A 14,470-nucleotide genomic window follows, 5' to 3' on the forward strand; every position below is an offset into this window, starting at 1 on the left:
AAACACTGAATCGATTCTTCATTCCCAGCAAATGTTCTTCAAGCTCTTCAGATATATCTTAAACACTGTTCTGTATTTAGATCGGCCTTCACAATCATTTTCACACTTTGGTGGATGCAAAGACATCTAGAAATGTTTGTTCTACAAGTTAATAAACGCTGTAACCTCAAGACTCGCATTTCTCAGATGGCTTTAAAAACCCAAAGTACTCAGAGTATGAACTACACTTCAAACCCAAGCCAACATGTAGGCTTGAACACGCACATCTTGTATGCAGACAAATGGCAACTTGCCAGAAAAACCAGATGGGAACAAAGCCATGCTTTCACTCTGGTTTCAACTAAAACTCTAATCTTTTATACACAAGTCTTACATTATCAAAGTTAGCACGGAACTTGCAGACAACAACCTTTGACATATCATTTTTTTTCTAACCACACACTGTACTCAGTCAGAAGATTGTGTATTACACCACAGTTGACCTGAATGCAGCCAAATCTGTTACCCAAATTATGCTAAAAATGGCCCAAATTCAAATGAAGCTGGTGCTCAGCTATTTTAAAAGCAAAAGATTGTGGATGCTGATAGTGAGAACGAAAACACAGTAGAGAAACTCAACAAGTCTAGCAACACCTGTGGAGAGAGAACTTCTGAAGAGTCATATGAACTTCAAATGTTCACTGTTTCTCTCTCCAGATACTGCCAGAACAGAGTTTCTTGAATGCTTCCTCTTGTCATTTGCTCAGTTATTTTCTCCCATACAAAAGGAACAAAGTCTCCTGTGTAAGGATATGTTCACACAACGTGTCTGATAAATGCATTTCACAACCAGATTACTACATCAATTAAAACTGCAGATTCAAGTTTTGAAAGAAAACATCAATGCAGATGCTTCATAGCTATCTTCAAACAAACAGTTACACATAATGTCAGTATCCGATAACAGAAACTCCCCACTGTGAATTACATTCAAGAACCACAGATCTTGTAGGATGAACAAAGCTGAAAATGCCGGACATTTGCCATGTATAACAACACATGGACAGAATAAATTAACAGTAGGAATGGCAGGTAAGCAAGGATCCAGTGAGAACAAAAGAAACAAACTTTAAATTATGACCAGCTTGGATAAAAATGATTTTTTTTACAGGAATTGAGCAATGCATAAATAAAAAAAAGGCACATGTTGTGTGGCTGCATTTGCAAATCCTGAGAAAGGCTTAGAAACTCCAAACAAGGATGGGGTGAGACATGACTAAGGTAAGGCAAATACAGTGGACTAAATTCACAAAATGTAGGCAACGCTCAGCAGGTCTGACAGAAACTGTGGAGAGATATTCAGACAATGTTTAATACCTGCAATGTTTTGTAAACAATGGGTTCAACCAAACTCTTTTTCTCTCTGTAATTGTTGACAAATATATTTCCAACATTTGCTGTTTTTATCTATAGCCCAGATCCTCTTGCTTTTAATTCTCGAGAAGCATACATCAGTCCAACAGCCAAAAAAAAAATCACCACGCTATGCTTTCCATTTCCCTTAAAATTTCACAAACATTCATTGTGATGAAGCATCAAAAAAACCATCAAGTAGGAGGATGCAGGGTAGCACTTGCAAGAATCCTCACAGCAGAAAATTGATGTATTTCCAAGCATTTCTCCAGTGCAAGTATAAATCTCCACCAAGCAGATATCCAATTTTGTTTCAATAAGTCAGTTAAAATATGGAGACAGTTTTTGAACTTTTCTAACACCATGGCTTCCACTTTCTTGCACTAGTTTAGCAATGCAATTGCCAGCATTGGCATAAATGGCTCAAAATATTGCAGAATTTAATAGAATTTATATTCAGAGCAACTCGTGCTTCTTTTGGCATTAGTTTAAAAAGCAGTTAGACACTAGCCCCACAGGCAAAATAAACTCACCTTCATGCAAGGGTACCCACAATTACAAGCAACACAGTTAGGGCCTAACCGGTATTTGAAATAGTGTTTAACAATAACTTGATAATTTTGTACTCTATGCCTTAATTAATATAGCCAAGTTTGAAGTCACCACCATTGGGCGTTTCATCTAATTCTTATTATTTAGACTTCAACCAAGCTCTAAAAAAGTTAAGCTGGATATTTTTAAGCACAGAATCAGGTTAGGCATGACTCACTTTAATTTACTCATTACACTGGTTATTGCACCATGAGAAAAATATTCTTGATAAATTTTTATGTTATTCAATAATTTAAAACTTGGATGTGGTGAATTGACATATTTAAGAGGCTTATATTTTAGTCATAAAATTTATGGAGCTAAAAGGTTGAACTTAGCAAAGTTTGATTTTAAAATTTTCTTTAATCCAAGTCAAAAGACACAGGTGGCTCTTGAAAGCAATATATTAGTCATGGGAAATCTGCATTTGGTGATTCACAAATCAGTTGAAGCAGGAAAAAAAAGAGGGAAATTAACATATCAAAATGCTGCAACTTAAGTTAGAATTGCCAACTGTTGATAGAATGGTAATCAACAACACTGAGGAAGAAGCGAGTCTGGCTTTCAACTGAAACATTGAGAAACTCTGTACCTTGATTTAGTATCAATCATCACTCCAACCAGCCACAAGTCAGAGTCATATAGCACGGAAACAGTCCATGTTGAATATAATCCCCAACTAAACTAGCCTCACCTGCCTGCTCCTGGCCCATATCCCTCCAAACCTTTCCTGTTCATCCAATGACTTTTAAACATTGCAACTGTGCCCACATCCACCACTTCCTCAGGAAGTTCATTCCATACATGAACCACCCTCTGAAAAATATTTGCCCCTCATACTTTGTTTTTTTAACAACTTCTATTCACACCTGAAAAGTGTGTCCACTTCTCTTGAAATAGCCCACTGCAGTTAAAGGAATAATGGTCGTTGTCCAATCTCTACCCCTCATGACTTTATAAACTTTAAAGTCATCTTTCAAACTCCTGTGCTCCAGTGAAAATAATCCCAGCCTGTCCATCCTTCCCTTGTACCTCAAATCTTCCAGACCCAGCAACATCCTCAGTCATTTCTGAGCCTTTTCAGCTTAATAATGTTCTTCCTATGTCTGGGCAACCAGTGCTACATTACCAATATGGGGTGACACAGTATAGGACCATTAAGTCAGAAATCTGGACTAATGATTCATAAGGAGGAGCTCAAATCTTTCAACTTATACAGAATTCAAATGTAGTTCATCAAATATACGTGAATAAATAAACCAGTGTATTCAATTGTGACAGTGAAACTATAATACTGGATTATTAAATAAACTCATCTACTCCCTTAAGTCTTAACAAGGGGTAAATCTGCCATTTTCACCTGACTAGGAAGTCATCAGTTATATTAAAAACAAAATTCATGATTTTCTCAACGTCAATCATGATTTTTCTTGGTTGCTTTAGATACAAAAATCTGAAATGCTTTTCCTTGACTTCACAGCATAAGTGGCTGCCATTAGAAAAAGAGCAATGCAAACCTCTTCCAAATGATTCAGGATGCTGTTACAATATACTCATTTAACTATGGCAATACTAAAGAGATACCAGAATCCCAAGGGCAGAAAAAAAAAGTAGACTGGCTCATTATTTCGAATGTTCATTAACTTGCAACAGTAATACCTGAATCTCTTCCATCATTCCCTAAATGCAGAAATAGCTAATTTATTCTGCATTTTCAAGACAAGATGCTCAACAGTGGCCTAACAATATAGACAAGTGAGAATTTTGAAAAGAAAACAAACTGCAACTAACATAAAACTCTTCTCATTCTCTCCCTGACTACCAGTCACGTAGTATGCACAAGGATTCAGCCACTCAATTTCCCAATAATTGGTATGATAAATCCGCACTGTACTCCCTTCAGGAAAGCACCCAAAACTACATAACATGCAGTCTCACCAAAGCACTACATAAACGCACCAAGATTTTCTCTCACTCGTACATAATACTGAGGCAAACACATCATACGTTTTGACAATTGGAGCTGTCTTTGCACATTATCCTTGCAATTTATGTACTAGGATATGCAGGTTCCTCTGAAAATCATATTCTAAAAATTTTAAGTTTTCCTATCAAAATGGACATTTCTCCATATGAAATTTCATCGTACAGCTCCATGTCTTCTCACTTCAGTAGTCTAGATCTTCTCGCAATCTGTCTTCTTGTCACAGCTTACTCTCCTACCCAGATTGTACTGTCAGCAGTTTGTTTTATTGACATGTAGGAAAATCTCATACGCCACCTTACTAAAGGTTTTTGAGTCCATTACATCCACTTGTCCACCTTAATATAATCTGCCAGTTACCAGTGAAGAAAATCTGAGATTTTGGCAATGTGCAGCATTTCCAACTTCCACATGTCACTGAACTTTGCTATCCTTACTTTGCAACAAGGGTCAAGGAAAGATAATAAGCCAAGTTATTTTTCATACTTTGTAACATGTGAACAGGGCAACAAAAGCAGACTGCAGAGACCAGGAATCACTTTAGGAACTTTTGTATTAAAGAAAAGGTGCTTTGAGATAAGGTGATGATCTGTGAATACAGATGCATGTTCTACCACAAAGTTTAAAGCTTTTTCTTGTTCCATTATTTCCTTAAGAACATAATTATGCAACGAGATTTTTTTTCAAAACAGTAGCAGCACATTTACTAAAACCTCTTTCTAGCAAAAGAAATTATTGGTGTCAATGTGAAAGCAAATGCCCCAACCTCATGTTTCAATTGCTGGTAAAACAGTATACAGGAATGTTTCACACAATAGCATTAACTTTAAACAGGTTCAATTTCTGGTTTCAGCTGCTCTGATCAATCAAAAATGTTTAAGAAGATAGTCTGCTTTCTTTGTTCTAACAAGTCTGTGGAAGCTCAGGTTATTTCCAGCTTCCACAGCTCTAATTTTAAACTGTCTCACTGACTTTTCAGATACTGGTTTCGACTAGCACAGCAATTTGATTGGAACTTCCTCGGACCTACAGCTTTCTGCGGGGATGATTTCCAAGTTTCAACCTATTGCATGCTGCAATCTTCATACTTATAGCTATCCAATCATTGCATTTCAGAATTCAAACCACACTCTTCCTTGGATCTAAGACAACACACTTTTGCTTTAAAAAAAAGCTAACTTTATCAGAAACAACAAAAAACACCTTTAAAATCACAAAGTCTCTAAGGTCCAGGTGGCTCTGGTAAAAACTTTCATGGGAACTCTGAATCAAACTGGTCACCACCCGAATTTGAAGAATGTTACATTACCAGTTCAACTACCATAAGTCCGTCTGTTTCAATTCACTTGAAATATTAACGACACTACAGCAATATCTTTCTCAGGAGAATCGGAAAACTCAAGTGTTTGTCATATCACTGCAAGTGACTTTTCAATCTTCTTTACAATCAACAACCAGCAACTGCTACATGAACAAAAATCAACTTGATCTGGCCCCACACAGCTTCCTTTTACTTATGCCAATCAAGAATAGTGCAAAGTTATGCTAAACAGCAACCAATTGCTTAAAAATGACAGCTGCGGAGTGAATTTTGAGTACTAAAACTGCAATAAAGTACTACTTGGCAGTAAACTTGTTCAAACATGATGAGGCTGAATGCATTCATCTGCTAACTTCAAATCAAGTATTAAATATGAATTTTTCATAACATTGTGCCAGGTGAGTCAGAAGATAATGCAGGGAAATACACATTGCTCACAGGAAATTAATCTTCAATACAAGTTGTCCCTGAAGGAATACAAAGTCAGCTTGCAGATGTCACTGTCACCCTTTCTTGGTCTCTTCATATAGAGGGTCAAAATACTTTGACATTGAACTACAAATGCTTTCTTCCTTAAAATATTTGCGCAATTCTTGCCACTGCATATCTCCTCTCTAAAGCAAATGTAATACATAGGTATTATGATCCCTTCAATTTCCATATCTTAAACTTTTTTCACCAAACCGCATAGCACAAAACTAAAATAATGGAAATAGGGTCTGAGCATGCAACACAGTGATCCATGCATACAGAGAAAACCAAGGCAGAGGCCAGATGATAGCAGAAAATCATAACTTTAGTGGACCATGCAGGAGGCAAAAGCTGAAAGAGATGATACTTCAAATCAATGACACCTACAAATGGGCAGAGAATAGTGGGGAAAAATTTGGACTTAACATGGGAGTGAGGGAATCCGAGACATGGAATCCATCAAGCATTTGCAACTGGAACTTTGAAAGCATGAAAAAAAATGGTACTAACTTTCTGAAGTACTTATATAAACAAAAGCTGGAGGCCAATCTGAATTGCGATTTTGAAGCATTGGTAACAATCTAGATTTGACAACATGGAGAGTGGAAGCAAGGTTAGAGTTTTGCAATGCTGAGGTAAAGTACTTTAAATGTCCACATCATATGAGTCTGAGGAAAAAAAAGAGCTCCTTTAAATCCACAGATAACAGCTGCACCGAGACAGGAGCAAGCTGCTGAAACCATGGAGTTTATTTAGATAAATGGGAGGTGCTGCATTTTGGAAAAGCAAATCAGGGTAGGACTTAATGGTAAGGTCCTGGGAAGCATGTACAATTACAACATTTAAAAAGGCATGTGGATGGGTTTAGGAAGAGTTTAAGAGGGGACATAGGCCAAAAACTGCAAATGGGACTAGATTCATCTAGGATATCTGGTCGGGGTGGACAAGTTGTACCAAAGGGTGTTTCCGTGCTGTAAATCTCAATGACTCTATAACCAAAGTCAGATGAAAGTGCTGACATATCATTATTCATTGATAACTGCTTTGAGGAAAAGAGGTTTAACCAACAACAATGCTAGAGAAAAAAAATATAACTACACACATCAGGAAGACACAGATGTAGTCATAGTAAAAGAAATCTAACTATAACATCTCGAAATTGCAGAACTTAACTCTCTCAACTGAAAATTTGAAACAATGTCTAAGAACCACGAGATTTTTAATAAAACTATTATTTCAGATCTGCCTGAAATTAATTGTATCAAGTTGCAAAATCTGCGATCAAATTCAGAGTATTCCTTCAAATTGATGTTCATTCATAATGGAAACCCAAGAATTTTTTAAAAATCACAAGCGAACACAGACTTCAGCTCAAAGATTTACTTGGAATAAGCACCATTTTGTTACACTGGAAGAAATCACATCTTCTGACCTGTTCAGCGAAGGATACAAGTTCATTTCACAGAAGGACAAAATGAATGTCTCCTCCTGGGAACAGCAATGACTCTGTTTTACTGTAAAGCCATAATTCTGTTACATTTTCAGCAGCAAAAATGCACAGACAAAACACAAGAGAGGCTGAAACAGGATGTGCATTTCACAAAATCTTACGATAAGTTAGTCTGTCATTAACATTGGGTTTCAAATGGGGAATTATGACCATTGGCAAATGAAACAGGTGTTAGAGACCAACTGGTGACTGGACATACAATTCTGTACCTATTTTAAAGTAACACTTCTCAGTCCTTATCTTCATGAATCCACTGTACATTAATTGGTCTACATTTACAACACAAACAGACTGCATAAACCAGCCATGCTATAATTTTAGTTCAGTCTCCAAATGTGGACAGACAGAATAAAAATACTTAAACTGACAAATAGTCTAAATCACTCAAATAACAGGAGTTAAAAATAATATGACTATCACATAGCTCTGAAGGATTCTTAAGACCAATCTGCATCAGCCTTTAACTGCTTTATTGTTCTGTCTCACACACTGCTTGTTTTAATTGAATCCATGGATTCAATTAAATAGTCAAATTGAAACAAACAAATTCCCAATTAAAAGCAAAGGATATGCTGTCTGCATTTCAGGAACATTATGCTCAAGTAACACGACACTTCTCGTGGTCCCTATGAAGACCAGAAGATCTAACTATACATGGCGTAAAGCATTTTGTTGCAGATCAACAGCTGAATATCCAACCCTTGCTCCTGAACAACATAAGCACAAACACAAGATGCCAAATGGTCCCCTTCCCACAATCATTAGAACAGCTTAGATTTTGTTATAATGGTGACAGAATAGTCAGCATTCAGTGTCATTGCTCCTGAAAGTGGAGTCTGCATACAGTGCAATGCAAAATTCGCAGGTTTCTATCCATAAGCTCATTAATGAATGTACCCTAAAATCACTCAAATAAGATTAAGACTATTAGTCTCCGTACAAAAGCCATGAAAAAGTTGCATATTAAAAACGTATGATTAAGCATTCTCCTGTTTTAAATACTCAAACTTTATTACTTCTGTGCAATTAAGTTTAAGATTGTACTCCACACTTCAGTTTGTAGAATTTTAGATGTTTTCTCTCTAGTCTATTCAGGAATGTTGTCATACACTTCTAGGGGTGGGTCCTGAAGCCAGGAATCTTGGATCTTGGCTCAGAAGTCTGGACACTACCAATATGGCACAAGATCGTTATACAGGTCTATGACTGTTTGGAATAACTCACATCCAAATACAAGCTAACAGCAGAAGGGGGTTCAGCTGTGCCACACGCTTACTGAACTCAGTTAAAGGCAAAAAGAAATGCAGATGCTGCAATACAAAAATAGACAAGCTGGAGACTGGAAGAACACACCAAGCCTGGCAACATCAGGAGGACGAGCAGTCATGTTTTGGGTATAACCCTTCTTCAGGAATGGGGGTGGGGGGAGATGCAGATGGGGGGATAGAGGAGGAGAGGAGGTGTGGGAAGAGGGTCAGAGTGGTCAGGTAGTGGATAGGTAAATACAGGTAGTGGGTACAACCTAGATGGTCAAGAGGAGGAATGAGTCCAGTTGGTAGCCGGAGAGAAGGGTCAGTTGCAGGGATGGAAGGGAGGAGACAGGCCTGAAAAGGGAGTTGGGGGGATGAGTGGCAAGGTTATTTGAAATTGGAGAACTCAGGCAGAAGAGGTGCCGTTCATCCAATTTGAATCATTGCAGCAATGGAGGAGACTGGGGATGGACATGTCAGAGTGGAAATGGGAAGGGGAATTGAACTGAGACAAGATATACTCATTCACCATGTTGGCACAAAGAAAAAAAAAGTTACCACAGTTTGTTCGTACTAGATAGAAATAAAGGAATAATTTATAGAATAGACTATAATTGCCCAGTATTGAGACAGCTATCATGCCATTTTCATTGAATGACACAGTACAGGAGGAAATTTGGCCTAATGTGGCTGTGCCAGAAATTTTAAAAGGATGATCCTATTAGTCTCACCAATCTGCTCTTTGTTCAAACACTGAAATGTTCTCGAGGCATTTGTCTAATTCCTCGAGAGTTATTAAAAAGTTTCTTCCTTTCAGGCAATGTTTTCTCTCATGTCGTCTGGTTCTTTGTTAATTATTTTAAGCTTATCAAGATTAGACTCCTCATATACAACTACGATTTCTGAGCAAATTCCACTTACAACTGGACACACTAGTTTACTTTGAAGATTACAGTCCCAACTTTCTCCATTCCCCAGTCACTAATCACATCCCTTCCATTCAGCTGAGCATTAAACTATCATTTTCATCGCAAATGCAAAGACCAGCCGTAACATTACCAACGTGATAAAATTTATTTTAAATTCACTCATGGCACATGGGCAGTTCTGTTGACCAACATTTTCAAATGCCTGTCCCTAAGCTACCCTTCAGAAGGTGGTGACGAGTTGCCTTTTTTGAACCATTGCAGTCCACATGCTACTGGTTGACACAATGCCCCGAGAGAGAGAGAGAGAGAGAGAGAATTCCAGGATTTTAACCCAGCAAGTGGAAGAATGGACGATACGTTTCCAAGTCAGGGCAGTGAGTGGCTTGGGGGGAACTTGCAGGGTGCTCCCAGATATCTCTTGTTGTCTTTTGAGATGGAATTGGTCGTAGGTTTGGAACATGCTGTCCAAGGAGCTGTGGTGAATTTCTGCTGACCATCTTTTAGATGGTACACCTTGTTACGACTGAATATTGGTGGTAGAAGGAGTGGAAGCTTGTGGATGGGGTGCCAATCAAGTGAGATGCTTGCCAAGCTTCCTTAGTGTTGCTGGACAAGTGGAGACTACTCCATAACACAGCTGACTTGTGCCTTGTCGATGGGGGACAGGTTTTGTGAAGTCAGATGAGTTAACTTGCAGAATTTCTAGTTTCTGACCTATCTGTTAGCTGCTACATTTATATAACGAATCCAGTTGAGTTTTTGGTCAATGGTAACCCTAAGGATGCTGATAATAAGGGTTTCAGTGAATCAAAATGGGTAATGGCTAGACTGTCTTATTGGAGATAGTTATTGCCTGGCATGTGTGTGGTACAGGTAATATTTGCTACTTGTCAGACCAAGCCTGGATATGGCCCAGATACTGCTATGCTTCCGTGTCTGAGCAGTCACGAATGGTGATCATGCAATCATTCATGAACATTCCCACTTCCAACCTTTACGATGGAGGAGAGGTCACTGATGAAGCAACTTAACATAATTAGGTCTTGGACACTTCTGAGGAATTCCTGCAGAAATGTCTTGGAGCTGAGATGATTGATCTTCAACTAGCACTACTGCCCCACAGCGCCAGGAACCCAGCTTCAATTCCAGTCTTGGGCAACTGCCTGTTTGGAGGTTGCACATGCTCCCTGTGTCTGCGTGGGTTTCCTCCCACAATCCAACAAAGATGTGCAGGTCAGCTGACCACAACAACATGGTGCAGAAGGCAATTCAAGAGGCCATTTCTTCTTCTCCCCCCAAAACCACCCCTGCCCCAACTCCCCCCATCCCACCCCACTCTCAGCTCATTTCTGGAATTCAGCTCCTTTGTCCATGTTTGAACCAAGGCTATCATGAGGTCAGGAGCTGGGTGGCCCTGATGGAATCTGAACTGAGTGTCCCTGAGCAGGTGCTGCTTGATACCACAGCTGATTACACCTTCCATAACTTCACTATTGATTGACAGAAGACTGATGGAGCAGTAAATGGCTGCTTTGGATTTGTCCTTTTTTTTGTGGACAGGACATATTTGGGCAATTTTCTACATTGTTGGGCAGATACCAGTGTTGTAACTGTACTGAAACAGCAAGTGCTAGAGCACAAGTCTTCAGTACTACTGTCAGGATGATATTGCCTTTGGAGTATCCAGTACCTCCATCCATTCTTGATACCATGTGGAGCAAAATCAAATTGGCTGAAGACTGGAGCCTTTAATACTGGGGACAACTGGGAGTGGTGGGGATGGGGACTTGGCATGTCTGACTGACAATTGCAGTAAATGCTTCAGCTTTATCTTTTGCATATTTGTTGGGCTCTTCTGTTATTGAGGTTTGCAATATTTGTGGAGCCTCCTCCAGTGAATTGTTTAATCCTCCACCACTGTCCAAGATTGGATGCGGTAGGACTACAGAGCTTAACTCGGATTTGTCGTGAGATCGCTTAGCTCTGCCCAAAACTTGCATATCAGGTTACAGATTGTGCTGGAGTATAATTGTGCTGTTGATGGACCATATTGCCTGATAGATGTGCAGGTTCTGAGTTGCTCAATCTGGACAAAGTCTGTCTTATTTAGCACTGTGATAGTGCCACACACATGATGGAGGGTATCCGCAATGTGAGGGCGAGACTTGTCTCCACAAGGACTTTGCGGCGGTCACTCTTACCGATATGGTCATGGACAGAAGCATTTGCAGCTGGTAGACTGGAAAAGACAGGTATGCTTTTCCCTCTTGTTGGTTCCCTCACCATATACTACAGACCCAGTCTAGTATCTAGGAACTGACCAGCTCGATCAGTTTTGCTGCTACTGACCGACACCCAGATTATCTTTTGCACCCTTGCCACCCTCCGTGCTTCCTCCAAGTATTGTTCAACATGGAGGGATTCATCAGCCAGGGGAGGACAGTATGTTGTAATCAGCAGGAGGTTTCCTTGCCCATGTTTGAAGTTGAGACACTTCATAGGGTCCAGAGAAAATGTTCCAGATATTTAGGGCAATCCTTCCAAATTGTATACCACTATGCTGACACCTCTGCTAGGTCTGTCCTGCCAGTGGGATAGGGCATATCCAGAGATAATGATGATGGCCACTTCAGAATCAACTATATTGCTGTCTGGAGTCATGTTTAGGCCAGACCAGGTGAGGTTGGTAGATTTCCTTCCCTGAAGTGAGACAGAAGGGTTTTTCTGACCCTTTCAAATTCTGAAAAGATGGCTCTTCAGTAGTTTCTTAATTCCAGATTTTTATTTAATTGAATAAAAATTCCACCATCTACCCAAGTGGATGTGAACCCAAGTCCTCAAAACATTACCTGAGTTTCTGAATTAATAGTTGAAAATGTGTTGCTGGTTAAAGCACAGCAGGTTAGGCAGCATCCAAGGAATAGGAAATTCGACATTTCTTGACATTACCACAAGTCAATCACCTCCCCTTAACTTGTCCTGTCACAGATGCAAGTCCAGTTCACCCAGATCCCAATGTTCAACAGCATCCATTGACAACCTTACCCAACATGCTAATTTAAATATATTCAATCTCACACTATTTTATCTTTATAATCTCCCAAAATCCTCTTACAGAACTCTACATTCATCTGACTCCCACCTCCCTTCAACTGTTCCTGTCAGCAGTGCCAATCACCAAGACCTATCATTCAAACTTCCATCCAAGATCTTCAAATATTCCCAAAACAGTTTTAGTCAACATTCCCAATTAGCTCGATTTTTAACTCCAGACAATTCGTTATGCCTCGTAAGCACTTTGGGACGTTTTGCTGCATTCAAGTTTCATAAATACAATTTTAATACCGACTGCATGTGTTGACATTATTTAGAACAATCACACAGGATAACGCCACAACGAAAAATAAAAGGAGTGCCTATCTATGATTGATAAATACACTCAGGGAAAATTTAATGGATAAGCACACAACTCAAGTGAAGATACACGAATTTCGAACATTCGTGTACCAGCTACATCTATATGAAAGGATACCACCTCAGGAGAATTATTACATTTGTTACCAGTGCCAAATAATACAGCCAAAGTCAGCATCAAGCTTATCCAACACCCTACTAAAAAAAGGCAGGTATGAAATAAATCGGCATCGCGTAGTTCGCCAGTAGATTCTATAAACAATCCAAAGACTGCGGCCGATTTCCTCAGTTTATTTTTATATAACATTATCAATTTAAAGAACATTATTCGAAGCGCCAATAACTGAAAATTATCACTGGTCTCCATTGCTTTTGGGCTTTCTTGTTTGTGTAAAAGAAAAGCTCCACATCCCTGTGGCAAGATGCCAAAGCAAAAACACAATTCATTAACCTCCGACACACACACACACACAGACACACACACACACACACACACAGACAGACACACACACACACACACAGACACAGACACACACACACACACACAGACACAGACACACACAGACAGACACACACACACAGACAGACACAGACACACACACACACAGACAGACACACACACACAGACAGACACACACACACACACAGACACACACACACACACAGACACACACACACACACAGACACACACACACACACAGACACACACACACACACAGACAGACACAGACACACACACAGACAGACACAGACACACACACAGAGACACACACACACACACACAGACACACACACACACACACACACAGACACAGACACACACACACACACACACACACACAAAGCCATTTTGAATGGAGGTGTTGCGCAGAAGTTTGGTATTTTGCTGGCTGGGTGAGGACGGGCTTCTTTACAAGTTGGAGCCCTCGGTCCGTGAGTGGCCGGTTACTGGGAACGGGAGAGGCGATACCCCCCTCCCTCCCTCCTCCCTCCTCCCCCCGCAGTGTGTTAGTGAGCATCTTCCACACAGCGAGGCTGCCTCAGGGTCAGGCCGCCGCCGACTGATGCGCTGACCGGACACAGGGCCTTACTCAAGCGGCCTGGCTGGACAGCGGAGGCCGAAGCTAACCCACGCCGCTTTGGGAAGGACCCCCGACCCAAACTCAGCCCAGAACTATCCCCGCCTCCACTTACACCACAGTCCTGGAGATGATCCACGACACCATTGGAGCGAACACACTGACGCTTCCTCACCGCCGCCACCCTCACTCGGACTCCGTCAAAACCGCCTCCTTCTCCCACTGCCCCAGGGCCCCATCCGCCTCCCATTGGACAGCCGACACATCGCCATGGTTACGCCAGCAAAGTCCGGCTCTGACTGGGCAGACGGCCTGTCAATTGCGAACTGACCCGCCCCTCTGCCTCCTGCAGTGCTGCCTGACTGCCAGGTGGGGCAGGCTGGAGAAGAAAAGCCAACCTCAGGCTCTCGCTGTCAATGTCAATGAAGTCAAACCCCACAGCAGGAGATGTCCCAGCCCTGCACACACTCTGGAACATGTCATTTCAAGTTTAATTCGATTACACCTCCTATAATTTTCAAGACGAAA

At 40.5% G+C, this 14,470-nt stretch overlaps 1 protein-coding gene across 1 annotated transcript in view; it reads right to left on the minus strand.

Moving 5' to 3' along the window:
* reep3b (receptor accessory protein 3b) overlaps positions 1-14,164 on the minus strand; it is a 57,357-nt gene extending 43,193 nt beyond the window's left edge. Inside the window, exon 1 of the mRNA XM_060842313.1 lies at positions 14,058-14,164. Within this exon, the coding sequence (XP_060698296.1) occupies positions 14,058-14,089 (32 nt within the window). The 5' untranslated portion in view covers positions 14,090-14,164. The remainder of the gene's footprint in view (positions 1-14,057) is intronic.
* Between the last annotated feature and the right edge of the window lie 306 nt (positions 14,165-14,470).

The sequence above is a fragment of the Hemiscyllium ocellatum genome, chromosome 22 (genome assembly GCF_020745735.1).
Source record: "Hemiscyllium ocellatum isolate sHemOce1 chromosome 22, sHemOce1.pat.X.cur, whole genome shotgun sequence".
Lineage (NCBI taxonomy): Eukaryota > Metazoa > Chordata > Chondrichthyes > Orectolobiformes > Hemiscylliidae > Hemiscyllium > Hemiscyllium ocellatum.